A 25,930-nucleotide genomic window follows, 5' to 3' on the forward strand; every position below is an offset into this window, starting at 1 on the left:
CTTGATTTGGGGTACGTTGATGGTTCCTTGCCTTCCAGTTGATGAAGATGTAGGCAGCCAGAAGAGTAAACGCTTGCCGGAGATTCCCTATTGGCCCAAAATGACCACGAATCAGATCTTCTTTTGATGTCTTGCAGCCCTTTTGACTCATGATTCCTTCAAACCAGCTACAAACGGTGAGGCGTTCAGGACACTGGAACATCAGATGCTCATCGGTTTCGGGGTTTGATGGCAGATTGGGCATTTTGCGTCCTTGTTGGGATCCAACCGATGGCATCTGGTCCTGGTAGGGAGAAGTCGCTGGTTGAACAGGAACATGGTCTCTCTGGTGTTACTAGGAAGGGCTGCAGTCGCCTTCCAGATTCGTGGCCAATCCAGATTAGGCCTCAGGATCTCCAGCTTTCCCATGGTCGTCACCTCCAGGACCCAATGGTTGTAAGTTTTCCGATGAACCATTTGATTCCCCTGCACCAGGATTGAAGATGCAAAGAGTTGCTTGATTTGATGCAGGGGTTCCTGAAGGTAATAGGGCCTCTTCATGACTGCTACGGGTACGGTGTTGTCCTTGTAGAGTGGCAATAAGGTTCGGAGAGGGAAGGACATCCAATACTGAAGTAGAGAGCTTTCTGGGCTGTTGGGGCCTGTCAGGACTTTATACATGAAGCACAGGAAAAGGGAACGGTAAAACAGGTGTGTGTTGACCATTCCCAGTCCCCCTTGTTTGACAGTACGGTATATTACAGTTTTTTCGGCCGTTACACTTTTCCCATCCATAGGAACTTCATGACAGCCTTTGAAACCTGGTCAGCTATATTTGGATTACAAGGTAATACCTGTGCAATATACACAGTTCCTGAGAGAGCCTTCGACTTGAGGAAAATCACCTTTTGGTAAATATTAAAACGTCGACAGGCATTCTCTCGCAGAATACCATTTAGAGAGCCGAATGCATCATTCCAGACCCTACCAGCTGTCTCGACTATGGAGTGAGAGAATTTAATTCCTAACAGGGACAATGTTGGTGCTGACACAAGCCACTCAAGAGGCCAAATTGATCTAGAGCTCCAAGTCCCGAGTCCCAGGGGTTTTGTTTTCTCCTTATTCATTTTTTCCTTTGTCCACTGACAGAACAAGTCAAGGACTTGTCCTGCCCTGGTAAAATCTTCGTCACATGAAACGAAAATGGTGACGTCATCAACAAAGGCTCTGACAGTGAGTTATTCATTAAACAATGATATACCCTTGAGAGCTCGAGATAAACGCATATGTAATGGCTCAATGTATAGAACGAAGAGATGGACAGATAGGGGGCATCCCTTGCGAATCGACTGAATATCATAAATCACCCCAGCCACTTCTGATCCGTTGAGGATTGACATTCCTGTTACAGAATACATAGTCTGTAACCAACGGACGAAAGTGTTGGGGTAACCCATAACATCCAGAATCCTCAAGAGGACTTCCCTGTTAACCAGGTCTTAGGCCTTTTCAAAGTCAACTCCAACAATGGCAGCGCCCATACCCCGAATCGAAGAGTTGGAAGAGTCATGACATCCCAGGTCATCAACGAATTGAATGACATCTCTATAAAGACTTAAATTATCAAAAATCAATCTACCAGGTACCCCACCTTTTTGATGAGGCCCTATGGAAGAAGATAGTGTCTGCCTTAATCGTCTCGGTAAGACAGATGCCATGACTTTGTAGTCACAATTCAAAAGAGAAATTGGCCGAAAATTGGAAATTCCACCAAGTCCCGAAGACTTAGGAATTAGCCTGATCGCCGCTTGGCACTGCGAAGACGTCAGAGTTTCCCTTTCCAGGATATGATTAAACATATCCAAGAAGTGGGGTGCGATCACGTCCCAAAATTCTACGTAAAACTCGTAAGGAATTCCATCGGTGCCAGGGGACTTGTTTGACTTCATTGCTATTAGAGCAGCTCTAATCTCAAGAAGGGAAATTGGTGCTGTTAGGTTTGGGGTTGGCTTAAAGCAATCTCTTACTCCTTCAAGGAACTCAGACCCTGCCAGTATGTCAGGAGAAGGTTAAGTCTTAAAAATTTTTGTAAAATAAGCAACAATTTCTGCTGAAATTTCCTCTTTGGTCGATAAGCAAGTGCCATTGGGGGCAATGATCCTATCAATGCAACATTTTCGATAATTATTCCTGGCATGATTTATGTGAAAAATACTTGCTTCCTCTACATCTGGCCCTTCGAAGCAGCGGGAACGAATCCCATACCCTTTGAGTGTGCTCTCCTCCCAAGACTTTGAAAATTTTCTCAACTGTTGAAAGGCAACCCAATCAAAGGTATCTGCTTCGGCCATTTCCTGTATGCAAGATTGATAGAAAAACTTAGTTTCTCTTATCAACCTTGCTCTTTGCCTGGAATAATCCACCGAAATACGCTTGATACCCGGTTTCAGGACACTCTCCCACCAATTCGCTACATTACTTTCCCTAAGAGGATGATTAGCAGATTCCTGAATGAAATTGGTTACGTATTTCTGAAAACCTTCTTCTGACAAAATTGAAGTATTTAGTTTCCACAATCCGGCAGGTGGTCTGCTACGATTTGGGAGATCAAGATTGCAAGTAAGTGTTGATTGTACCGACTGATGGTCACTAATCGATAAAAGCTGCAAACAAATATTTAAAAATTTATCCGCAAACGATCGACTAGCATAAATCCTATCAAGCCTAGAAGAACCGTCGTGGTAATGGAAAGTGTGGCCCGGATCACTAAGATTTAGCTTTTTCCAGATGTCTACCAGATCAAGACCAGTAACCATCTCCTTCAAAGCATAGCTAACAACACTACTTGGGACAGGGAGGGATTGGATATTTGCCCAATCTTGGATGTCGTCAACACAATTAAAATCGCCCATCAACACGAAGGGCAGTCGAGTGGTAACCGAGTAGGCAGGAACGGTTTGACGAAGAAAATTGTTTCTCTCATTCTTTACCTGCTTACCTGATATTAATAGATATTAATAAACGTAAAACATTTTACGTCAATGGAGATAAGCCTTCCGTCAGGTTCAAGAAGCAGTCGAGAATACTCCAGACCATGTCTAATTAGAATGGCTGTTCCTTTTTTGTTGGGACCGACATTTGCTAGCAAGTGGTAACAGCTTTCAATAATTGGGCAAGAGTGAAAGGCTACCTCTTAAAGTCCTACGATATCTAAATTACCATCCCTGCAGAAATTTAAAAGAATTTGACGTCGCTCGACTGATCGAATACCTCCAATGTTGATAGAAGCGATTTTTTATTGTGAAGTCATGTGTTAGGTTTTTTTAGTACGGGAATGCCTGAAGTGGGTTTCGAATTTTGGGGCGTCAGGGTAGGTTTAAATCGTTTACTTCGTGGTACCGTGGGAATTTTCAGGGGGTCCTTAGTTTTGTCTGGATCAGTGGTACCAATTTCCCCCGTGTCGGGTTCCATTGATTCCATGATAATTGTCACTGTTTCCTGGTCTTCTGTCTCTGTGTGAGGTGCTGCTATTTTGGATTTCGTAATTGGTTTCAAAGGATTGTCTTTCGGAGGTACAGATGCGGGAGTGGTAGCGGTGTCACATTCCATGGTTTCAGTTTCCAAATTATTAGTACTTCCTGAGAGTGAATCTTGTGATTCACTCCCCAGAGGTACCTGGGAAACCATGGAATTTGCTACCACGGGAATTACTACGGGTGTCTGTTTAATAGTCTCTGTCTTTTTAGTCTTTTTAGCAAGAGGTTTTTGGACAATGGTGGGTTCCTGGTTTCGTTTTAAAGTTGGGCAGTCGTAGCTAAAGTGTGTCTCTTCGTCGCAAAGTCTGCAAGTGGGCTTTTGTCCGTCATACTTTACCATGGCACGATAACTGCCAATGGTAATGTATGAGGGAATGTTTTTCGTCACCGTCGTTGCTAGGACAGGGTATAAAACTTCATCCTCAGCCACCCGATAGCGCTCCCACCAAGCTTCAATTACATTTCCAAATTCCTTAAGACGTGTCTGAACTACTCCCAAGTCTAAGTTCTGTGGAATCCCTGCAATTCGAACAAATTTCTCTTGGATATTGCTATCCTTTATCACTACACTAACTTATATGTTGACTACTTATATAATATAACAAATTTTGTGCTGAAACTATCAAATATTTTTTAATTTGATTAGAATTGGACATGAAGCCCTGCGTTGATAAGCTAAGCTGATCTGTTTTGGGATCTTGTATTTCAAAATAGCTTTCACTATTCGCTCATCTCTCCCTAATTTTATTAAGCATACAGAATAATAGCAGAAAGTTTGTGTTCAAAAACGGCAAGGAATCCGATTTCGATGCTTTATCACGTTAAATAAAATAAACAGATTTTAAACAACAGCTAATTTGGTTTCTTGGTAGAAAGAAAATTTGATCAAAATAAGAAAACATAGTATGCTTCAATAACCGTACGAACAATTTCAGAAATAACTCAATGGATTAAGTTTTTCTTTAGAACATATAGTCAAGGAAATTCCATAATACATAAGCTTATTTACTCAGTATCTTTTAATATATCAATTATAATCACAAGGGGGCACCCAGGTTTGAACTAGGGACATTTCGATCTGCAGTCAAATGCTCTACCACTGAGCTATACCCACTTAATCTGTTAAAAAGAGGACAATATGACAAATTCTGTGCTGAATCGATCAAATATTTCTTAATTTGACTAGAATTGGACATGAAGCCCTGCGTTGATAAGCTAAGCTGATCTGTTTTGGGATCTTGTATTTCAAAATTGCTTTCACTATTCGCTCATCTTTCCCTAATTTTATTAAGCATACAGAATAATAGCAGAAAGTTTGTGTTCAAAAACGGCAAGGAATCCGATTTCGATGCTTGATCACGTTAAATAAAATTAACAGATTTTAAACAACAGCTAATTTGGTTTCTTGGTAGAAAGAAAATTAGATCTAAATAAGAAAACATGGAGTGCTTCAATAACCGTACGAACAATTTCACAAATAACTCAATGGATTAAGTATTCCTTGAGTACATATAGTCTAGGAAAATACATAATCCATAAACTTATTCACTCAGTATCTTTTATTATATCAATTATAATCAGAATGGGGCACCCAGGTTTGATCTGGGGACATTTCTATCTGCAGCCGAATGCTCTACCACTGAGCTATACCTCCTTGATCGCTTAAAAAGAGGACAATATGACAAATTTTGTGCTGAATCGATCAAATATTTTTTAATTTGATTAGAATTGGACATGAAGCCCTGCGTTGATAAGCTAAGCTGATCTGTTTTGGGATCTTGTATTTCAAAATTGCTTTCACTATTCGCTCATCTTTCCCTAATTTTATTAAGCATACAGAATAATAGCAGAAAGTTTGTGTTCAAAAACGGAGAAAAATCCGATTTCGATGCTGGATCACGTTAAATAAAATAAACAAACTTTAAACAAAAGCTAATTTGGTTTCTTAGTAGAAAGAAAATAAGGCCTAAATAAGAAAACATGGTATGCTTCAATAACTGTCCTGAATCCTACAACTCCGAAATAGCTAGAAGAGGCTTCGTCGCGATCGGTATTGTGCCATAGGCGAGAACGGAGGCAGGGGAACGTAGACGACGTAACGACAAGGGAAGAACACGTTTGGCAGCGTTAATTACACACGAGAATTCCCCAGTTACAGTCGCGTCAATCGTTTTCAATATAACAGTTTTCTAACACTTAAATGTCAGTTTTGATTTAAACGTGCTCGTAAAACAATACAGAGCATCGAAAATTACCAACAGTATAAAATCAGTGCGTATCGATAACATTTTGGTGCATCGACCGGGAATCGTGAATCCCAACGAAATGATCCGTAAATTGTAGTCGTCTTATCGCTCTGTATCGAACACATCGTTTACGCCACAGCACGAATATTCATGCCGACATTGTCTCTCAGTGAGAGGATCTTCAATCAAGCGTTACTTTTACAACAGAACTTAATTAGACGATTTACGTTCACACGTACTCGCCCTATAGCACCCTGAGTCGTCTACGCTCGAAGTACTGTCCTAATAACTTGATTGTTGAAAACCTAAGCTTGTACCCGTCTCGTCGACAAGCTCGTGTCTTAAATAACGTGTAACGTGTTACATTCGCAAATCAGTCTCGCGTGGCAGATCACGTATCCATTCCGCAAATTGCTCCCGTACGTCATCCGTTGTCATTCAAGCATGGCCAACGACGCCTTTCCCCTTGAAGCTATTCAAGAAAAAGAACCGGAGGAGGAATTGGAAGAATGGCAAACGACCAACGATCCCGCTGAGCTAAAGCATTACCGTACTCAGGCAAAGAGAATTCACACGAAGTCGCTCAATCAAGCTCTCCTTGCCGTCCGGATGCTGGAAGATGTTGATACAGTCAACGTATATCGTGTTGGCTTGGTCCGTGCATACGACATAGTTGAAAGAATTCACCGTCGCTACGTGGAAGTCTGTATGTTCGACGGCGAAGAGCTGGACAGAGAAACCAGCTGTGGAATTGATATTTCCATCAAACATTCGAAGGCGTTAGCTGACATGGCCAACTACCTAGATTCCGGTCAGGCCCGCGCAAGATCAGTTGCAGGTTCCAGCCGCAGTAGCACTTCTAACCGTTCATCAGCCTCATCGACACGCCGTTAACTTCAAGAGGCAGAGCGGCTAGAAAAAGAAATGCAACTAAAGATTCAACAGGAAAGAGTTGAAGCCTTACAACAAGCCGAAGAGGATGAAAGTATGCAGCAGTTGGAAATCGCTAGAAAAGCAGAAGAAAGGCGTGTTGAAGCAGCACGTAAGGAACGACAATTGCAAATGGAGCTGGAGAAGCAACGATACACTGGCTCCTTGTTACGCAAACAGCTCGCAGACGAATTAGCAGTTGCCGAAGAGATCGACGAAATGGAAACGTCCGGGTTTGACAAAACAGATGTCTGCAAACCTTCTGCCGTCCCATCTCATCCACCTGTTACGCTCATCCCAAATTTCCGTATACCGTGTGGGACAGCATCGTCAACGCAACCATGCTCTCAATACGAGCCGGCTGCGTCTGAACAGCCGTCTACGTCCGACCAGCCGTCCTTGTCGATTCCCAAGCTAAATGCCAACGCCTCCAGCTACGTACCACCAAATGTATTCAACCAGACAAATCCAAGTATAGCTCAGCAATTCACCTCAAGCGCTCGTCCGTCACTGATTCAAACAACCACGACGTCGGCGCCACCCGTCCACAACCGAGTTACGCAACAAACGTTTCCACCTCAAATACCAGTTCACGCTCCACAACCAACGGTGTATTCTCCTGATGCCTGGATATTCGCCGTAAATCGTCATGACGCACCTCCGACATTTCGTTTATCATCGAGACCGCCGAAAGCTGAACCACCAAAGTTTGACGGCAACCCGATAAACTGGCCTATGTTTATACAGTCATTCAAGGTTAAAATTCACGACACATGTTTCAGCAATGCTGAACGTCAACACCATCTACGTGCAAGCTTGACGACCGAAATTCAGAACAATCTTGGCGAAGTTCTACCCAACCCTGGATTATACTCCTTTGCATTGAAAGAGCTGCATCGGAAGTTCGGAAATTCGTCCGTGTTGGCGTCAACCCCACACCCCAGCAAGGCAGTCATCCGAAAACTCGAGAAAACGTCCACAGGTCGTCGAACGAAAAACAGAAGAAATCGACCACGACTCCTATGGTCTTTTCCACGACCGTAAAAATTGCGTCCTGCCCACATTGTGACGGTGCTCATCGCCTTTACCTCTGTGAGAAGTTTAAAGCCTTAAATCCCACGGAACGATCAGAAATCGTCAAAGAAAAAATATGCTGTTACCGGTGTCTCGACGACCGCCATCTAAGTTCCGAGTGTACGAAGGAAAAGGAATGTGGAACGGACGAGTGTAAACGTCTTCACCACCCTCTTCTCCATGGAGCACCGCGATAGTACCCGAAAACGCCACGAACTAGCCTGATGTCATCCTCATCTCAAAAGAGCCCGTTTAACGGCTCAGTCTCCTATGGCTACGAAAGTGAAACGACCTTGCTGCCTATCATCCCTATATTAATTGAAGCTAATGGCCGAACCTGGACCGGTTATGGATTGCTGGATCCGGGAAGCCAAATCTCAATGATAACCAACGCGCTTGCAAACGAATTTGGACTTCAAGGCGAGAAGGGAATTTCAAGAATCGTAACGTATCACGGCCGCGACACAACCGCAAATACAACAAAGGTGTCTTTCACAATCTCTTCTTTGGACAAAAGCAGTTCCTTCGAAATCCCGAACTGTTACTCCGTTCCCGTCTTAAGAATCAGAAACGAAAACGTTGACCTAAAGAAGTTGGTTAAGGATTGGCCTCATCTAGCCGGATTGAAAGTTCCCACCCAAAATTCCGTGGACGTTAACGTGTTGATCGGCTCGTGTGATATGGCGCCGCAAGAGGTCCTGGAAATCAAAAGAGATCCGTTGAACGAGCGGGCCCCGCGAGGACTACGAACAGCCTTTGGATGGTGTATAGCTGGACCGATCTCCCCAGCCGCCGTTGCACAACTGCAGTGCAACTCGCTCTCATTAGCGCCCCCACCCGACCAAGATCTTGTGAATGCAATTGATCGCTTTCTACTCACCGAGACTTACGAAGACCGAGTAGGTGTCAAGGTGCCGATAAGCGATGAAGAATTACGCGCGAACAAGATCCTAAACGAAACGACGAAATTCGTAGGCGATCGATACAAGTCGGGACTTCTCTCGAAACACGAAGAGCCGAACATGCCCGACAACAGCCAGTCTACACTAGCGCGCTTTCTCAAGCTAGAACGAAGACTCATCGCCGACGAAAACCTTGGTAAAAGGTACTCCGCAGCAATCAACGAGTATATCAGCCTTGGTCACGCCCGAAAACTCTCAGCTGAGGAGGTTAACTATCGTCCAGCTGGCCGAACCTGGTTTCTGCCTCACCATCCGGTGATAAATCCGAAGAAACCTGAAAAAAGCCGCCCGGTCTTTGATGCCTCCGCGTACTACAAGGGAATGTCGCTGAACTCTGCCCTGCTGAAAGGACCCGACCTGCTAACCAACCTCATTGGTGTGCTGATACGTTTCCGACAACATCCGATAGCGTTGAGCGCGGATATTGTTAAAATGTTCCACCAAGTAAGGGTGCGGCCAAAAGACGGGCCGACACTTCGCTTCTTCTATCGTGACCCGGGTATACAGGAACCACCCTCCGTTTACCAAATGAACGTGCAACTCTTCGGCGCAGTTTGCTCTCCGGCAATTTGTGCTCACGTTCTACGTCAAGCAGCCGAAGACGGCGGGATTGATGCCGCCGACGTTACCAACCAAATAATCGACCATTTTTACGTGGATAATTGGTTGACATCATTCCCAACTGCCAAAGAAGCTATTCAGCACGCAAAAAGGGTGGCAGACGTTCTACTTCGAGGAGGATTCGAGCTCGCCCAATGGGGTTCATCATGTCCAAAAGTTCTGTTGTCGTTGCCTGGCAATCCAGTCTCATCCATCGATTTAGCCCTACACGGAATGCCCATAGAGCGGACGCTGGGGCTCTCACTCGACTACGGCAGCGATTCGTTTGTGGTGAGCGCAAGCATAAAACTGGATGGAGCGACGAAACGAGAAATACTTCGAGAAACGTCAAGCGTCTACGACCCATTTGGGTTTCTTTCACCGGTATTGCTACATGCAAAACTTATCCTGCAAGCTGTATGCAGAAAATCGGTTGGCTGGGACGATCAACTAGACCAGACGTCCGTCGATGAGTGGCAACATTGGGCCGTCTCCCTCTCGAAGCTAAAACCGCTCTCCGTCTCACGATGTTTTAACCCAGAGCTACCAAAAGCGCGAGGTGTGGGACTTCATCTGTTTGCTGACGCATCGGAATCGGCATTTGGTGCCATCGCCTATCTCCGATTTGACAATCCCGACGGCGTAAAGGTGTCATTTGTCATGGCCAAGGCAAGAGTGGCACCCATCAAATACGTTTCGATTCCCAGACTTGAGCTGTGTGCAGCATTACTCGCCGCCCGTCTAGCATCAGTGATCAAGTCAGAACTCCGACTAAAAATCGACCAAGCCACATTCTGGTCGGACTCCACAACGGTTTTGAGATGGATCAACTCTCCACACTATCGATTTCATGTTTACGTTGGAAACCGAATAGGCGAAATATTGGAGCTGTCCGAAAGTAGTCAATGGCGTTATGTCCCTACAACTCAAAACCCAGCAGACGACGTCAGCCGTGGCGTCACATCTACAGAATTTTCCATCGAGCATCGTTTCTTTACCGGACCATCTTTCCTCTATCAATCACCGCAAAACTGGCCGGCCTTCCCCGATGTAAAACAGGGAATTGACGAAACAGAGGATCCCGAAGTTCGCTGTACGAGATGGGTTGGTGCGACACTACACGTAACCGATTCCATTGACCGGCTCACCACGTACACCTCCCGCTATCCGTTTTTAGTCGGCGTCGTCGGCTACGTCAAACGTTTCATTAATAATGCTCGGAATGAAAAAACCCATCGTGATTTCGGCAAACTATCGGAAACCGAGGTCAAGAATGCAGAAGCGGAATTGTTTAGGCGCGCCCAGATGTCTGCCTTTCCTGAAGATTACAGTAATATAAGGGAGGGAAAGCAGCTCGATCCTGGTTCAAGCCTAATCACGTTAACGCCATTCGTCGACCATCAAGAAATTTTACGGGTCGGAGGACGTATTGAAAATGCTCCAGCCCCACCGGAAGCTCGCCATCCGATCATACTCCCAGCCGACGAAAAAATCACGGAATTGCTGATTTATAGTTTCCACCTCGAATTCGTACATTCCACTACAGAGAGAACCTTTCACGAATTACGTAAACTCTACTGGATTCAACGCGGACGAAAAACGGTTAGTAAAATTATAAACATGTGTTTCAAATGCAAGCAACACTACGCAAAGGCACTTTGCCCAATGATGGCCGCTCTTCCCGGTTACCGTCTGAAGCCTTTCTACCCCGCCTTTACACAAACCGGAGTAGATTTCTTTGGCCCGTACAACGTAACGATATTCAGACGGAAGGTAAAACGCTGTGCCTGTTTATTTACTTGCATGTCATCAAGAGCCGTGCACCTGGAAATGTCGTGCTCTCTTGACACTTCCTCCTTCATCAACTGCATCAGTCGCTTCGAAGATCGCCGTACAACCCCGAAACATTATCACAGTGATAATGGCACAAACTTTGTTGGAGCTGTGCGTGAATTTTCCGAGTGTCTCCGTCGGATGGAACAGCTAGCCATTCAAGATGGGCGAAAACGAAGAACGGTGACTTGGAGTTTCAACCCACCTTCCGCGCCACATTTTGGTGGAACCTGGGAACGTCTAGTTTAATCGTCAAAACGTGCCTTAAGATTCGTACTCAACGAGCAAACTCTGACTGACGATACCTTAGTCACCACGCTAATTCAAGTGGAGAAACTTCTCAACGGCCGCCCGTTAACGTATGTAAGTGTAAACCCGGCGGATCCTGAACCCATTATGCCAAATCATCTTCTCCTTGGACACGAAAATCCGTACATACCTTTTGATCTGTTCGACGAAAACGATATGACGACCAAAAGGAAGTACCGCATTGCTCAGTACCTAACTGATTGTTTCTGGAGACGTTGGATGAGAGAGTATCTTCCTAGCCTAACGGAACGACGAAAATGGCTACATGGACAAAAGAATCTCAACGTTGGCGACATCGTGATCGTTATCGAGCCAGATACACCCCGTGGAGAATGGCCAATCGCTCGTGTCATCAAGGTGTTTTCCGGCCCAGATGGCGTAGTCCGTTCCGCAATCGTTCACCTTCGTTCCGCTACCAAAACCTCCGAACTTCACCGCCCAGCTGTGAAACTCTGCTTGTTGGAGTCTTGGGATAAGGATGGTGCGTCCGCTTAGGAACGCAGAGCCGGCTATGTTCCGAATCCTACAACTCCGAAACAGCTAGAAGAGGCTTTGTCGCGGTCGGTATTGTGCCATAGGCGAGAACGGAGGCAGGGGAACGTAGACGACGTAACGACAAGGGAAAAACACGTTTGGCGGCGTTAATTACACACGAGAATTAGCCAGTGTTAGTAATTTATTACATTAATAATTATCACAAGGGAGCAACCAGGTTTGAACTGGGGACATTTCGATCTGCAGTCGAATGCTCTACCACTGAGTTATACCCCCTTTTTCAGATAAAAAGAGGACAAAATGACAAATTTTGTTCTGAATCGATCAAATATTTCTTAATTTGACTAGAATTGGACATGAACCCCTGCGTTGATAAGCTAAGCTTATCTGTTTTGGGATCTTGTATTTCAAAATTGCTTTCACTATTCACTCATCTTTCCCTAATTTTATTAAGCATACAGAATAATAGCAGAAAGTTTGTGTTCAAAAATGGCAAGGAATCCGATTTCGATGCTTGATCACGTTAAATAAAATAAACAGATTTTAAACAACAGCTAATTTGGTTTCTTGGTAGAAAGAAAATTAGATCTAAATAAGAAACATGGTGTGCTTCAATAACCGTACGTCAATTTCAGAAATAACTCAATTTTTTTAGTATTTCTTGAGTACATATAATTTAGGTAATTCCATAATCCGTAAGCTTATTTACTCAGGTTTGTTATTATATCAATAATAATCACAAAGGGGCACCCAGGTTTGAACTATGGACATTTTTATCTGCAGTCGAATGCTCTACCACTGAGCTATACCCCCTTGATCGGTTAAAAAGAGGACAAAATAACAAATTTTCTGCTGAATCTATCAAATATTTTTTTATTTGATTAGAATTGGACATGAAGCCCTGCGTTGATAAGCTAAGCTGATCTGTTTTGGGATCTTGTATTTCAAAATTGCTTTCACTATTCGCTCATCTTTCCCTAATTTTATTAAGCATACAGAATAATAGCAGAAAGTTTGTGTTCAAAAACGGCAAGGAATCCGATTTCGATGCTTGATCACATTGAATAAAATAAACAGACTTTACACAACAGCTAATTTGGTTTCTTGGTAGAAAAGAAATTAGATCTAAATGAGAAACATGGTGTGCTTCAATAACCGTACGTACAATTTCAGAAATAACTCAATTTTTTTAGTAATTCTTGAGTACATCTAGTTTAGGAACTTCCATAATCCGTAAGCTTATTCACTCAGTTTTTTTATTATATCAATTATAATCACAAGGGGGCACCCAGGTTTGAACTGGGGACATTTCGATCTGCAGTCGAATGCTCTACCACTGAGCTATACCACCTTGATCAGTTAAAAAGAGGACAAAATAACAAATTTTGTGCTGAATCTATCAAATATTTTTTAATTTGATTAGAATTGGACATGAAGCCCTGCGTTGATAAGCTAAGCTGATCTGTTTTGGGATCTTGTATTTCAAAATTGCTTTCACTATTCGCTCATCTTTCTCTAATTTTATTAAGCATACAGAATAATACTAGAAAGTTTGTGTTCAAAAACGGCAAGGAATCCAATTTCGATGCTTGATCACATTAAATAAAACAAGATTCCTTCGGTAATGTCCTTCGGGTAATTTTTTTGAAAAAAATTGTCCATAGACATGTAACGTGGGCCAAAGATAAACAGATTTTGGATCCAAGATTTCTAAATTTCAATCAATTTATAGTGTTTGCTTCGTTCTCCGTCTTGTCTTCTTTCACACTTACGTTTCATGACGTCACCGTTATCAAAATGTTCGGTAATAACAAGCCAAGTCTTTCAACTTACGCTTTTCGCAGAAGCGTCAATTATTGGCGTCAATTATTGGACCAATAAACTAGTTTTGAATTAGAGAGTAATTGGCATTCAACTATAAAAACCTAATTTACAATTTACAGGAAGAGTAATCATCAATACCTTTATTATGAAGGGGAAAGCTGAATTGCAAGCTAAATCTGGAAGATCGCATTCCATGAAGTATGAAAAGTGACTACCATATATGAAAGCCTTGCATTGCAAACTTGTTTGTTGAACTGTTAATTATTAATTATGTCGATTTGTAAGTTCGGAAATGAAAATCTGAGTCCTTGAACTCAATCTTTTTCTTTTCATTGTCTTTGCAAGCTATTAACAAGTTTAGGAATATTCCATGCTTTTTTTAATCGCCTCCGTTCGGCCTCTCCTGTTGCTCTACCATATGGTGTGCCACGTTACCGATAAGCAGATCCGTATAGATGAGTATAGCGCTCCTTCATTTATGTACACCTTCCCTTTATGACTGTGGCCAAAAATAGCTGAATATTATACATTGTTAGCACGCAACCTATTTGCGCAAAGAATTATAGGTTCAATTTTGTTCAATTCAATTTTTAGCCTTGACGGCATCATCTCCTCGGCTATAATCCTATAAAGCAAAGAGATCGGCATAATTAAAAACTGCATTATATCCCTTGTGTGTTTTATTGCATTATAAAAAAGCGATACGTAAACACACCAATCACCGACACACAATAGCCTACGAGAAAAAAATCCTCTTGCATGGCCTGATATGGAGCGTTAGACTCTCCAAGTCATTCCATTGCCATCAACTTAATAGTCTGATGTCTCATCTCTTCTGAGCGGATATGTCTGTATAAAACTTACCTTGGCCATAGAAGCTCAGCAGTTCCGCCATCCCGGTAGTTTCGATGGATTACCATTTCGATCGGCGCCGACACTGATTGATGGTTTTCCTTTTTGTTTTTCTATTTTCTCCCATTTTTTCTTTTTTTTTTTCAAGCGACCCCGTCCTCGCCACCTATAAAATCCCTATTTTATAGTCGTCACAGTTGGCAATGATAAGGTGTTGGAACTTTTTACTTTTGTACAACAACCAGACAACAGCATCGTATATAATGGTGCGCTATACGCACCCGAGTGCTGTGTTAATGTCCCCCCCCCTTTTTTAACGCTGCGCATTCGCTGTACTACTTTCGTCATTGTAAAACTATAGAGACGATTGTCGACTATAGACTGGACCAGTTTGATGCTGTGGTTCACTGGTCAATAATCAGGAACACAATTTCAACAATAGAAAGCGACTGTTGATGGTCTATACAGTCATCCACGTGTCTACATATAGGGGCATACAATTTTATGCAGACAAAAAAGTTAATAGGGCGGACCATTTGTTTAATGAAAATGCTGTAATCAACATCAAAGCAGCAAGACAAGAGCACAAAAGCTATTGATGAGAAGAGAAACATTAGTTTGCCGCACTCAGCCGATGTAGCGGCACCGTGGAAAAGAAGAGATTCAAACAAGCTTGAGCTAAGGGATTTCTCTGCTACACAAGACGACAAATTTTGGTCAGAACGTATAGTATCTAGAATACCGGGCGGAGAACTTATAGATAGATCTAAACGCGGATGGAGGAAAAAGAGAGAAAGATATGGAAATCCGACCGAGTGAACAAAGTCAAATACCATTGCTGTCTGGCTCTCGGCCATTTTCTCTTTTGCACTGTGGCGGGAGCTTGATGGTATAGCCAGCACTATAATAATCTGCCGACGTCGGTGGTATCCGGCCTACTGGCCTACTCAAATTGGTATCTGGGTCCGTGACGAGCTCCTTGATGAGACAGAAATAAATTACGTAGGTAACGTCTGGCACCGTGAGCGATTTTTCAGCGATATTCGTGGACAGAATGATTTTCCGGAAATTACTGAAATGTGGAGCTAGACTAGACATTGGCTGGAAGACGCGATTTTACTCTTCACTGGTGATTTGTGAATGTAGTGGTAGGATGTACCAACAGTTCTCGAAATCAGAATTGATGTCGTAATCGAGCAAAGCTTTGTGCATATTTTCTATTTCACAGACGCCGGGCAGGAATATAAGTATTGCGCTGCGGTTGCTGGAAATGTTTTCATATTTTGGATTTTGGATGGCGACCGTAGCGCTGTATCTCTCGTCTGCCATCGAAAGCCGAAATTAACTTAGCGACCGCTTCGTATTTGAGCTTATTGATTTCCGGTACGCTATCATAGGGGTAGTTCATACTCCCCCCTAGAAACTGATAACGAAAACCGTAATATTATATTACATTTATTGCTCTTTTTAAAAAATGCTATTGTATACTGACCTCTAGTTTTTGAAGATATTCACTATAGTAAACGCGTATGTCGTGAGGTTCACCGTGCTCCACTTCAATTATGGGAGCGTTGCGAAATGGTCTTTTGGACGTGAACGGAAAGTTTCCAATGACGGGGCTATTGAAATATTGGCCAAATTTGTCGGCATCAAAAGTAACTGACATCAGAAAGACTTTAGTTGTCGTCCTCGTATGACGGAGGAACTTGCGGACGACCAAGAGAAGGAAGTCAGTATCTTCATCCCTCTCGTGTACTTCGTCAATAATGACTGGAAAAGAAACAGACATTAGCATAACAAAATTTAGCTAATAGTCAGGAACTTACTGTGGGTATAGCCTTCAAGGGATTTTTTGGCTACTAATGCTTCAAGAAGGCATCCTGTGGTCAGATAGGTGAGCAAAGTTGATTCACTTACTTGATGTTCCATGCCAACCTAGTAAACACATAGCTTTCAATAGTAAAAGTGATAACAGTGTGACAAAATATTCAAAGTTACTCTGTATCCAACAACGGTTCCCAATGTCCAATCCCTTTCATAGCAGACCCTTTTGGCTATGCTAATGGCTGCAATGCGCCTTGGTTGAATCACAACAATGTTGCAAGGAGTTTTGGTTCGGTAGCATTCATCTAAAACAAATTGGGGAACTTGAGTGGTTTTACCACAACCGGTAAAGCCCTTAACAATGATGACATTTTTTTTTTAGAAGTTCAAGAATGGCTGTTCTTTGATTGTCTATTGCCAATGGACTTCGGTTAGGTGCCTCGAAATTGTAATCATTGAAAGCAGCTGCCTTTGCTTGGAGACCACTAACATCCAAAGCATTAAGCATGTCTTCACAGATAGTGGATTCATCTTCGAGCATGATCTTGCCAGCACCTATCATTCTGCGTTCTACGAATCTCTGTTTTCTAGCAGCAACCTGAAAAAGACACAATATATTTGAAACAATGGAATCCAAATATGTGCAAGATACAAGAGACTTACTTCCAATAACTTTTGCTGTTCTTCTTCTCGATATTGTTATTGTTGTTGTCGAACATGTTTACTACTGCAATATAAAAAAATATATAAAAATCTACTGTTTAAAACATTTTGTTAAAGAAAACACTTACTGTTTAGTGACTGCTATACAGCCTTCTGCACTGACTGCAAAGCATTGACAGTTATAAGGTTACGCAAACAAAAGCGAATTCACTGCCTAGGATTCGGCAACCAGCTAGGTAACAATTACGCAAATTAATTTTTTTAAACTGTAATAGAATCAAATGAAAAAGCCACTATACCACGTATCAAATTTTGACAGAATTTTTTACAAAATTTGGGGACGAATGGTCATTCAGGGAAGAAACGTATATGGAAATACATAATGGACATTAAACCTTCTGAGATCTACTACTACTACCCTAACCCCTATACCCCACACCCTAAAATTGTTAATATACATATATACCCTCAGGGATAAACAGACTTTACACAACAGCTAATTTGGTTTCTTGGTAGAAAAGAAATTAGATCTAAATGAGAAACATGGTGTGCTTCAATAACCGTACGTACAATTTCAAAAATAAATCAAATTTTTTAATATTTCTTGAGTACATATAGTATAGGAAATTCCACAATCCGTAAGCTAATCCACTCAGTTTTTTTATTATAACAATTATAATCACAAGGGGGCACCCAGGTTTAAACTGGGGACATTTCAATCTGCAGTCGAATGCTCTACCACTGAGCTATACCCACATTATTGGTTAAAAAGAGGACAAAATAACAAATTTTGTGCTGAATCTATTAAATATTTTTTTATTTGATTAGAATTGGACATGAAGCACTGCGTTGATAAATTAAGCTGATCTGTTTTGGGATCTTGTATTTCAAAATTGCTTTCACTATTCGCTCATCTTTCCCAAATTTTATTAAGCATACAGAATAATAGCAGAAAGTTTGTGTTCAAAAACGGCAAGGAATCCGATTTCGATGCTTGATCACATTGAATAAAATAAACAGACTTTACACAACAGCTAATTTGGTTTCTTGGTAGAAAAGAAATTAGATCTAAATGAGAAACATGGTGTGCTTCAATAACCGTACGTACAATTTCAGAAATAACTCAATTTTTTTAGTAATTCTTGAGTACATCTAGTTTAGGAACTTCCATAATCCATAAGCTTATTCACTCAGTTTTTTTATTATATCAATTATAATCACAAGGGGGCACCCAGGTTTGAACTGGGGACATTTCGATCTGCAGTCGAATGCTCTACCACTGAGCTATACCCCCTTGATCGATTAAAAAGAGGACAAAATAACAAATTTTGTGCTGAATCTATCAAATATTTTTTAATTTGATTAGAATTCGACATGAAGCCCTGCGTTGATAAGCTAAGCTGATCTGTTTTGGGATCTTGTATTTCAAAATTGCTTTCACTATTCGCTCATCTTTCCCTAATTTTATTAAGCATACAGAATAATAGCAGAAAGTTTGTGTTCAAAAACGGCAAGGAATCCGATTTCGATGCTTGATCACATTGAATAAAATAAACAGACTTTACACAATAGCTAATTTGGTTTCTTGGTAGAAAAGAAATTAGATCTAAATGAGAAACATGGTGTGCCTCAATAACCGTACGTACAATTTCAGAAATAACTCAATTGTTTTAGTATTTCTTGAGTACATATTGTAACGGACGATCGACGTCAGAGCCGTTTATTTGGAAATCAAAGAGAAATGACTACAGAGTAAACTAAGAATAAGGGAAACAAGGTTTAAACAAGTTTGACACATAAGAAAAACTAAGACGGAAGGAACCCAGATCCAGTCGAGTGGTCTTCTTTTATACCATCGATGGACGTTTTCTCCTGTTCTAGGAATTTAAGTAATTGGGTGATAACCTTCCTGTGACATTTAATAATCATCAGTTTTATCTAACTCTCGAGATAACCATGAGATAAATTCTATAGGTTGCATAACCCTACGTCAGCTGTGCGTTACATCCCCCCTCTCAGACTGCAATTCGTCCCGATTGCAATACAATTTTAGCACAGCTCAAAATAACTATGTTATTTTCTAGTTATTTGAAAGGAACATTCATTTTGGGGTTATTTTAGGGAATTTCTTATTTCTATTGATAACATTTGAAACATTTAGTCTAAAAAATTTTCAAAAAGAACATTTTAACAGTAGAATTTCTAATTCTATATCAAAAGAAATATTTTTCTTTTAATTTTCCAATGCCTATACTATAGGAACATTCAAAATGAGAATCGGAATATAAAGTTTAAGAAGCAAGAAGAGGGAAAAAATAAAAATTTGCTGACGTATGAAGAACATTTTACAGCTGCTCTTCAACTTCCTCTTCGTGTTTTTTCAGTCGACTTTCGAGTTCATTCACTCGTTTAGTCAGATTTGACAGAACAACTTTGTTTTGTCGTCTGCTAAGAAATAGTGCTATTGCCAGGCTGAGAAACAGTGTGGCTATAGCAGCGACAATTTCGAAGGGATACCGGACGTTGATTGTACGTTCGGTGTTCTTTCTCTCTTTTTCTTCTTCTTCTATTATCCGTAAATGTTCCCCCATAAGAGTAACGCGGCTTTGTATTGAGGCCTTGCTTGTTGCCTGAGGCCTATTTTTCCATTTTCTCATTTCTGGCTCTGCCACTTCCATATTCCGCGTTTCATACTCTTGTGGAATGAGGTCTGCATTTTCCAATTCGGATAGCGGCGGTAGTGTAAAGTTGTTCAACGAATGTTTGACGTTCTTCTTGAAGCTTGCTTGAAAAATCCAATCTTCTGTGTACGCCGTACATGATGTTGGAACTTCAAACACGTCAAAAGGTTCACGTTTAATCACTGTGTTAGTTTTTCCTCTGCTGTTTGGACAAGTTATGGTGATTGTCATTTGTTGTGCTGAGGTGTATCCCCATCTTCGGTGTCCCAGGTATACAGTTTGTTGTCCGGTCCATGGAGATAATTTCGTTGAACATTGTACGCGGCTTCTTTTCTCATCTTTTAGAAACAATGCCATTGCGCAGCTTGGCTCCCTATGCCTTTTGTTTATTGCTTTGCTGATAGGGCAAATCGATGTGGTTGTCATCATGCAGCGATGTGCTTCGTGTGTTGACAATTCGGTAAACGCTTGTCTATCGTTTGCCACAGCTAAGAATGCCGGTAACGGATGAAACTGTGCCCCTTGGGTGGCGTTTTTCGTTGGTCTTGGCAAGCTTATTACCTCGTATAGAGTGAATCCAAATGGGAACTCGAACACAGGTAAGTGAATGAAAATTCTTAAATTGTCTTCAATTGCTGCCACAGCTACTTTTGCGTCTTTATAGACTTGCCAGGTGTCTCCCATTTGAATAGAAGGGCTCAATGACCATCGCTCATTGACCATCGCAATAACACTGCTTGGATTTGCATAGGTGGGAAAAGTAGTGCTGGAAGTCTTTCTATTGCCATTGTTGCTAGGCCGAAGGCAAAATCTTCAATCGATTCGTCCAGCCATGCCAAGGCTGACTTGATTTCACGAAAGGTGTTTTCAATGGCTGCTCTGGCTATTTCATGTTTTTCAACTTCTTGGGTAATTCCATCAATTTTGTGATCTGTTTTCCACGCCTCACGTTCTAGGTTTTCAAAAGCGTTTTGCAGTTCTTCAACGGCGTTCGACGTTGATTTTGTTTCCCAAAGCGTCTCGTTGATTAGTGACGCGTGCACTTCCAATGCGTGAGCGATTGAAGTGGTTTCTGTTGATAACTTTTCAACATGATTGTTGACGTGTTCTAGATCTTCTTCAGTTGACACCCCAAAGAGCCAATTGAGAACTTTTCCTCCTCCATCGATTAGGCCTCTTTTCTTACGGGTACTGCCTATATTTACTGCTTGTTTTAGTTCTCTAAGTCTTTCTTGACTCTTTTTCAGGTTTTTTTAATTCTGCTCGTGCTCGTTCCTCGACCTCTTCTTTTATCCGTTTTTTAAACCCGTCGTTTGGACCTTCGTATCTGAAGTTTAGAGTGTTGACCTTTCTTCCCAATACATCATGTAGAGTTTTAATGACGGTTTCTAAAGGATTGAATGTGAAGTCGGTGACGACTACCCACTCAGAGTCTGAAAAGGCTATCTCTCCTTCAGATTTGAAGATAACGCCTTGATAGGCGAGTATCTCTTTGGAAGTTGTTGGTCCTGACATCACGGAAAGCAGCAGCATCAAAGGTAGGGTCAACATCACTGTTTTTCTTTGAGCTATGCGAGCAGATCTTCGTATGCCTGCGTTTTCTGCTCTTGCCATTTGCACGGTTTCTTGTCTTCCTTGTCTTGTTGGCGGTACGGTTGGTACGTCAGCATTTGTTTCTGCAGTTTCTGACTGTGCACCATGTTCCTCTGAGGGCCTTGTATTTGTTTCTTCTGATTGTTCTTGATCTTGAGCATTGGCAGATGCTTCTTTTTCTGGCCCCTTATTTTGATTTTCTTGCAAATCTTCAGAAGGTACTGGATTTTTGGTACACTGTGCAACACTAGTCATGTCAATGAATGGTTTCATTCGTTCGACATGCACAATTTCTGTTTTTGGTGATTTTCCTAATCGAAGCTCGTAATTGCTTTGCGTTGTTTGCCTCACCACTGTATAGGGTCCAAACCAACGATGTAGAAGTTTCTCTGACTTGCCCACTTTTCTAATGGGTTTGTAGACCAGTACCTCCTCATTTGGTAGGTACATGGTTGCTTCTCTACGATTTTCATCGTAGATTTCTTTTTGTTTTTGTTGTACTGCGGCGGCTCTGGCTTGTACTTCTAGTCGAGCCTGCTGCAGACGTTGAATTGCCCATTCCGATGAATCACGATTTTCAGGTGGTATTGGGTTTGGGTCTGCATTCAACGTAACGTCTATCGGAAGTACAGCTTCTCTTCACTCACTTTTTGTGTCACTTCTGCAGTAAAACAGCGGCCTTGATCTGTTGTTAATTGACGTGGTGCTCCATGTCTTAACAAAATACTTTTCACTAGGAAATCCGCTACTTCGTTTGCGTCAGCGGTCGGAAGTGATTTCGTTTCGGCCCATTTTGTTACGTAATCGACTGCCACGATAATTTGCTTGTTCCCTTTCTTTGATAGTGGGAATGGGCCTAGGATATCCAATCCTAGTCTCTCGAACGGGCGTTCAGTTCTTTTTACTTCCATAAATCCTGCGGGTCGCTGGTACACAGGTTTGCGAGATTGGCACTCTCGACAACTACGCACAAATTCACTTACGTCTTCGGCCATTGCCCACCAATGATAACGAGCACGTACTTTCGCTAAAGTACGCGTTAATCCTAAGTGACCTGCGGTAATGTCATGATGGCACGAACGCATAACTTCCTCTTTAAACGACTGTGGTACACATAATTTTAAAAGACGTCCGTCGTCCACGATCTTCTCATAGAACAGCAAGTCATCTTTGATTCGATAGCGTCCCGACACTTTTCCTTTTTTGATGGCGGCAAACGCTTCGCTCCATTCTTCTTGTTGAGCGCACTGGAATTCTTTCTTAGTGTCCTGGTCGATGCTTAACGCGGCCAGAATGTATGTTAAACCCTCGTCTGAACTTGTTACGACATCCACGGGGTAGCGTGATAGCGCATCTGCGTCTGTGTGCAATCTTCCGTTGCGATGCACGATTCTTAGGAGAAACTCCTGAAGTTGAAGACTCCAGCGTGCTAAACGTCCTGCCAAATCCTTTTTGCTGAGTAGCCAGCACAGGGCGTGGTGATCGGTTACCACGATGGTTTCCATTCCCCCGATGTAACTTCGAAACTTCTTCACTGCCCAGACCAACGCAAGGCATTCTTTTTCCGTTATGGAATAGTTATTTTCAATTTTTGCCAAGAGGCGGCTTGCATAGGCCAGAGGTCTTTCTACGTTGTCCACTCTTTGCAGCAGCACTGCCCCAAGACCGTAATCACACGCATCTGGGTGAATTTCGAAAGGCTTTGTGAAATCGGGATAAGCTAGTGTAGCGGCTTTCACTAACGCTTGCTTTAATGTCTTGAAGCTTTCTTCTTGCGGCACTTCCCACACGAAGCTTCCTCCCTTCTTGAACATGTCTGTCAGGGGCTTAGCTACGTGAGCGAATTGAGTAATAAACCGTCTGTAATAGGAACACAATCCTATAAAACTGCGAACGCACTTCAGTTGTTCAGCCGGTTTCTGTAACGAACTTGGTGACGGGAAGTTTTCTATAGCTTTTAGTTTTTCCGGGTCAGGGCGAATGCCTCCTCCGCTAATCACATGGCCTAAAGCCTTCACTTCTTGGGCGGCAAACTGACACTTCACTAGTTTAATCTTTAGTCCTGCGTTATGCAGTGCTGTTAGCACTTGTCAATGCGCACTAGATGTTCGCTTGCACTTCCCGCGTAGATGATGATGTCGTCTAGGTAGACTAAGCAAATCGTCCACCTTAGACCTGACAACACTAGATCCATCATCCTCTGGAAGGTGCCTGGGGCTGATGCCAATCCAAACGGCATTACTAGAAACTGGTAAAGGCCATCTGGTGTTACGAACGCCGTTTTAGCTTTGTGTTCCTCATGCATGGGTACTTGCCAATACCCACTCTCCAGGTCCATTGTAGAGAAGATGCAGGCATTGCCCATCCGGGACAATGTCTCTTCAATTCTTGGTAATGGGTATACATCCTTTACCGAAATAGCATTTAGACGACGGTAGTCAACACAAAATCTCCAGCTGCCGTCCTTTTTCTTTACCAGAACCACTGGCGCTGCCCAAGGGCTGTTGGATGGTTCGATCACTTGTTTCTCCAGCATTTCTTCTACTTGTTTTTGTATGATGGACCTTTCCTTCCATGCGCTTTTATAAGGAACTTGATGTACCGGTGCTGACATTCCAGTGTGAATCTCGTGTTCAGCTACCTTACACATCCCAAGTCCGCTATTTTTCAGCGCAAAACAGGAACTGAACTCTAGTAGGACATCTACTAATTCTTCCGTTTCTTGTTGTGGGAAGTTCTCTGCTATTTCTGCTCGAAAAGCTTGACGTGGAATCAGCTCCATTTCTCTTTGCGTAACGTTTTCTTCCTTCAGTACAAGGATTGCTTCATTTTTTGCGTGGTTCTCTTCGGTCTTTTCTGTCTGCTCCCGTTCGTCCACAGCTACGATCGGTGAGTTAATAGGCTCTTTTTGTCCAAGTACTGTCCCTTCTTGAATATAAGTCTGATGGTTGTTTAAGTTAACCATCAGCACCTGTCCCAACAGTTGTACGGTTGACACCAAAACTTTTCCTGACGTTACACCCTTCACTCTAGCTAGATGTTCTGATGGTTCTATCATTCCGGTGCTTTCTTGCAAACTAGCCGGTTCAATTTCCACTGACACAATTGTTTGTGGAGGTAACATTTTTCCAGTTTTTGTAATCAGCTTTTGTGTGGACGACACTTTTTCGATGATGTTGATGGGCATTCTTCCCAACATCAAGTCTGGTCCATTACCATCGTAATTTATCTCCAATCTGTTGAATTGTTTCAGGAAGTCATTTCCTAGCAGTAATTCAATGTTTTTCATGGCCAGAACAATCACTTTTCCTTTGGCCTTCATGCCCCGATGTTCCACTTCTATCTCGATGGCTCCCATTGGAAGTACCTTTTGTCCACTGGCTGTCACAACAGAGGGTACTTTGCAGGAAACCCATTTTGCTTGTAACTTCTCTCGCAGGCTTGGTGATACTACAGATACTACAGCTCCTGTATCGATGACAGCTTTAAGCTCCATCCCTTGACAAACAACTTCTTCAGTAATCAGCTTGGCCGGTTGGATAATGAGTATGGTAGATTCTTTATCTTCCTCTTCATCTGTCGACACTATTCCGACCGATGCTGGTTCGTCTTGTTGTTCATTTCGTGGAACTTTTCTTTCGTCTCTTTTGGCTGGTCTTCTCTCGTCTCCCTTAGGAAAATCTGGCTTTTTATTCTCTTGCTTTAGATCGGTTCGACAAACGCGTGCGATGTGTCCTGCCTTTCCACAACGATGGCAAATCGGTTTTCCATCTGTCGTGCGCGATGGCTTAGGCCTTTCCTTTCCAGCCCAAGGCTTGCTAGGTTTAGAAGTTCGTCTCATCTCTTCTATTTCTGCCTTCAATTCTAATACCCGATCTCGAAGATCATCTTTTCTTTCTTCTCTGGGTGGTGGTCTTCTCCCATCAGGGCCAAGCATGCTCACTACCCAATCTGGTCGAGCAGCAACTTCCAAAGCTTCAGTATGAAGCTTTAGCGCTGCCAAAAATTCTTGAGTCGTCGCCGGGTTGACGACCCACATTTTTTCCAACAAAGTAGGTTTCAATCCTTTGAATAGGTAATCTACTTTCGCCTCTTCTGTCATTCTTGGATCTACTTTGCGGCATAAATCGATGATGTCATAGAAATAGTCTTCCCCTGGTTCATCGATTCCTTGCTTACGCTGTCGAAGTTTTGCTTCTTGATAACGGGTGTAGTGCTGCGGTTGAAATTCACTAAGAAATTTCGTTCGCAAGCCTACCACAGCGGGAGCAGCTTGGACTCCTGCCGCTGCGGCAACTGCTGGCGTATCCTCCCATTGGGTAAAGTTCCCAGCCGAGAGGAACCATTTTCTAGCAGTTCCTTCTAGGGACATTCCGAAGTTTTCTCGCTTCTCATCGTCCCCCCACCGGTTGTGCGCTGCAACACTTTCGTAACGCTCCAACCAATCTGCAGCGTCTTCATTTTTCTTCCCGCAGAAGATCGGCGGCTCTCTGTATTTCAATTTCGGAATCAGCTGTCGTTGAGCCATG

General features: G+C 42.5%; 2 protein-coding genes, 1 long non-coding RNA gene and 5 other non-coding genes across 8 annotated transcripts; 2 read left to right on the plus strand and 6 right to left on the minus strand.

Annotated features, from left to right (window-relative positions):
• Window positions 1-4,557: 4,557 nt before the first annotated feature.
• Window positions 4,558-4,629, minus strand: Trnac-gca. Its single transcript has one exon. It is a non-coding gene; the product is annotated as a tRNA-Cys (tRNA).
• Window positions 4,630-7,989: 3,360 nt separating this feature from the next.
• Window positions 7,990-11,409, plus strand: LOC123474468. The gene has a single exon (XM_045176683.1). It carries the CDS (start codon window positions 7,990-7,992, stop codon window positions 11,407-11,409), a length of 3,420 nt encoding a protein of 1,139 aa, XP_045032618.1.
• Window positions 11,410-12,168: 759 nt separating this feature from the next.
• Window positions 12,169-12,240, minus strand: Trnac-gca. Its single transcript has one exon. It is a non-coding gene; the product is annotated as a tRNA-Cys (tRNA).
• Window positions 12,241-13,243: 1,003 nt separating this feature from the next.
• On the minus strand, window positions 13,244-13,315 carry Trnac-gca. Its single transcript has one exon. It is a non-coding gene; the product is annotated as a tRNA-Cys (tRNA).
• Window positions 13,316-15,842: 2,527 nt separating this feature from the next.
• LOC123474017 (ATP-dependent RNA helicase TDRD9-like) lies at window positions 15,843-17,191 on the minus strand. The gene is made up of 5 exons (XM_045175800.1): window positions 17,128-17,191; window positions 16,639-17,062; window positions 16,467-16,575; window positions 16,133-16,410; window positions 15,843-16,063 (listed from the first exon to the last, which is right to left on the minus strand). The coding sequence occupies exons 3-5, from the start codon at window positions 16,567-16,569 to the stop codon at window positions 15,917-15,919; spliced, it is 528 nt and encodes a 175-aa protein (XP_045031735.1). The 5' UTR covers window positions 16,570-16,575; window positions 16,639-17,062; window positions 17,128-17,191; the 3' UTR covers window positions 15,843-15,916.
• A 620-nt stretch (window positions 17,192-17,811) lies between these two features.
• Trnac-gca lies at window positions 17,812-17,883 on the minus strand. The gene has a single exon. It is a non-coding gene; the product is annotated as a tRNA-Cys (tRNA).
• A 466-nt stretch (window positions 17,884-18,349) lies between these two features.
• On the minus strand, window positions 18,350-18,421 carry Trnac-gca. The gene has a single exon. It is a non-coding gene; the product is annotated as a tRNA-Cys (tRNA).
• Window positions 18,422-19,875: 1,454 nt separating this feature from the next.
• On the plus strand, window positions 19,876-21,055 carry LOC123474250. Its single transcript, XR_006648860.1, has 3 exons — window positions 19,876-20,407; window positions 20,473-20,717; window positions 20,776-21,055. It is a non-coding gene; the product is annotated as an uncharacterized LOC123474250 (long non-coding RNA).
• The last annotated feature ends 4,875 nt before the right edge of the window (window positions 21,056-25,930 follow it).

Source organism: Daphnia magna, linkage group LG7 (genome assembly GCF_020631705.1).
Source record: "Daphnia magna isolate NIES linkage group LG7, ASM2063170v1.1, whole genome shotgun sequence".
Lineage (NCBI taxonomy): Eukaryota > Metazoa > Arthropoda > Branchiopoda > Diplostraca > Daphniidae > Daphnia > Daphnia magna.

Excerpts from the sequence above, each read along its gene's own strand:
- LOC123474468 (XM_045176683.1), top strand. The coding sequence starts at position 7,990 with ATGTCATCCTCATCTCAAAAGAGCCCGTTTAACGGCTCAGTCTCCTAT.
- LOC123474017 (XM_045175800.1), bottom strand. The coding sequence starts at position 16,569 with ATGGAACATCAAGTAAGTGAATCAACTTTGCTCACCTATCTGACCACA. Across the intron at positions 16,411-16,466 it reads CCTTGAAGGCTATACCCACA|TCATTATTGACGAAGTACAC; the intron begins GTAAGTTCCTGA and ends TTTCTTTTCCAG. Across the intron at positions 16,064-16,132 it reads AATATCTTCAAAAACTAGAG|TTTCTAGGGGGGAGTATGAA; the intron begins GTCAGTATACAA and ends TTTCGTTATCAG.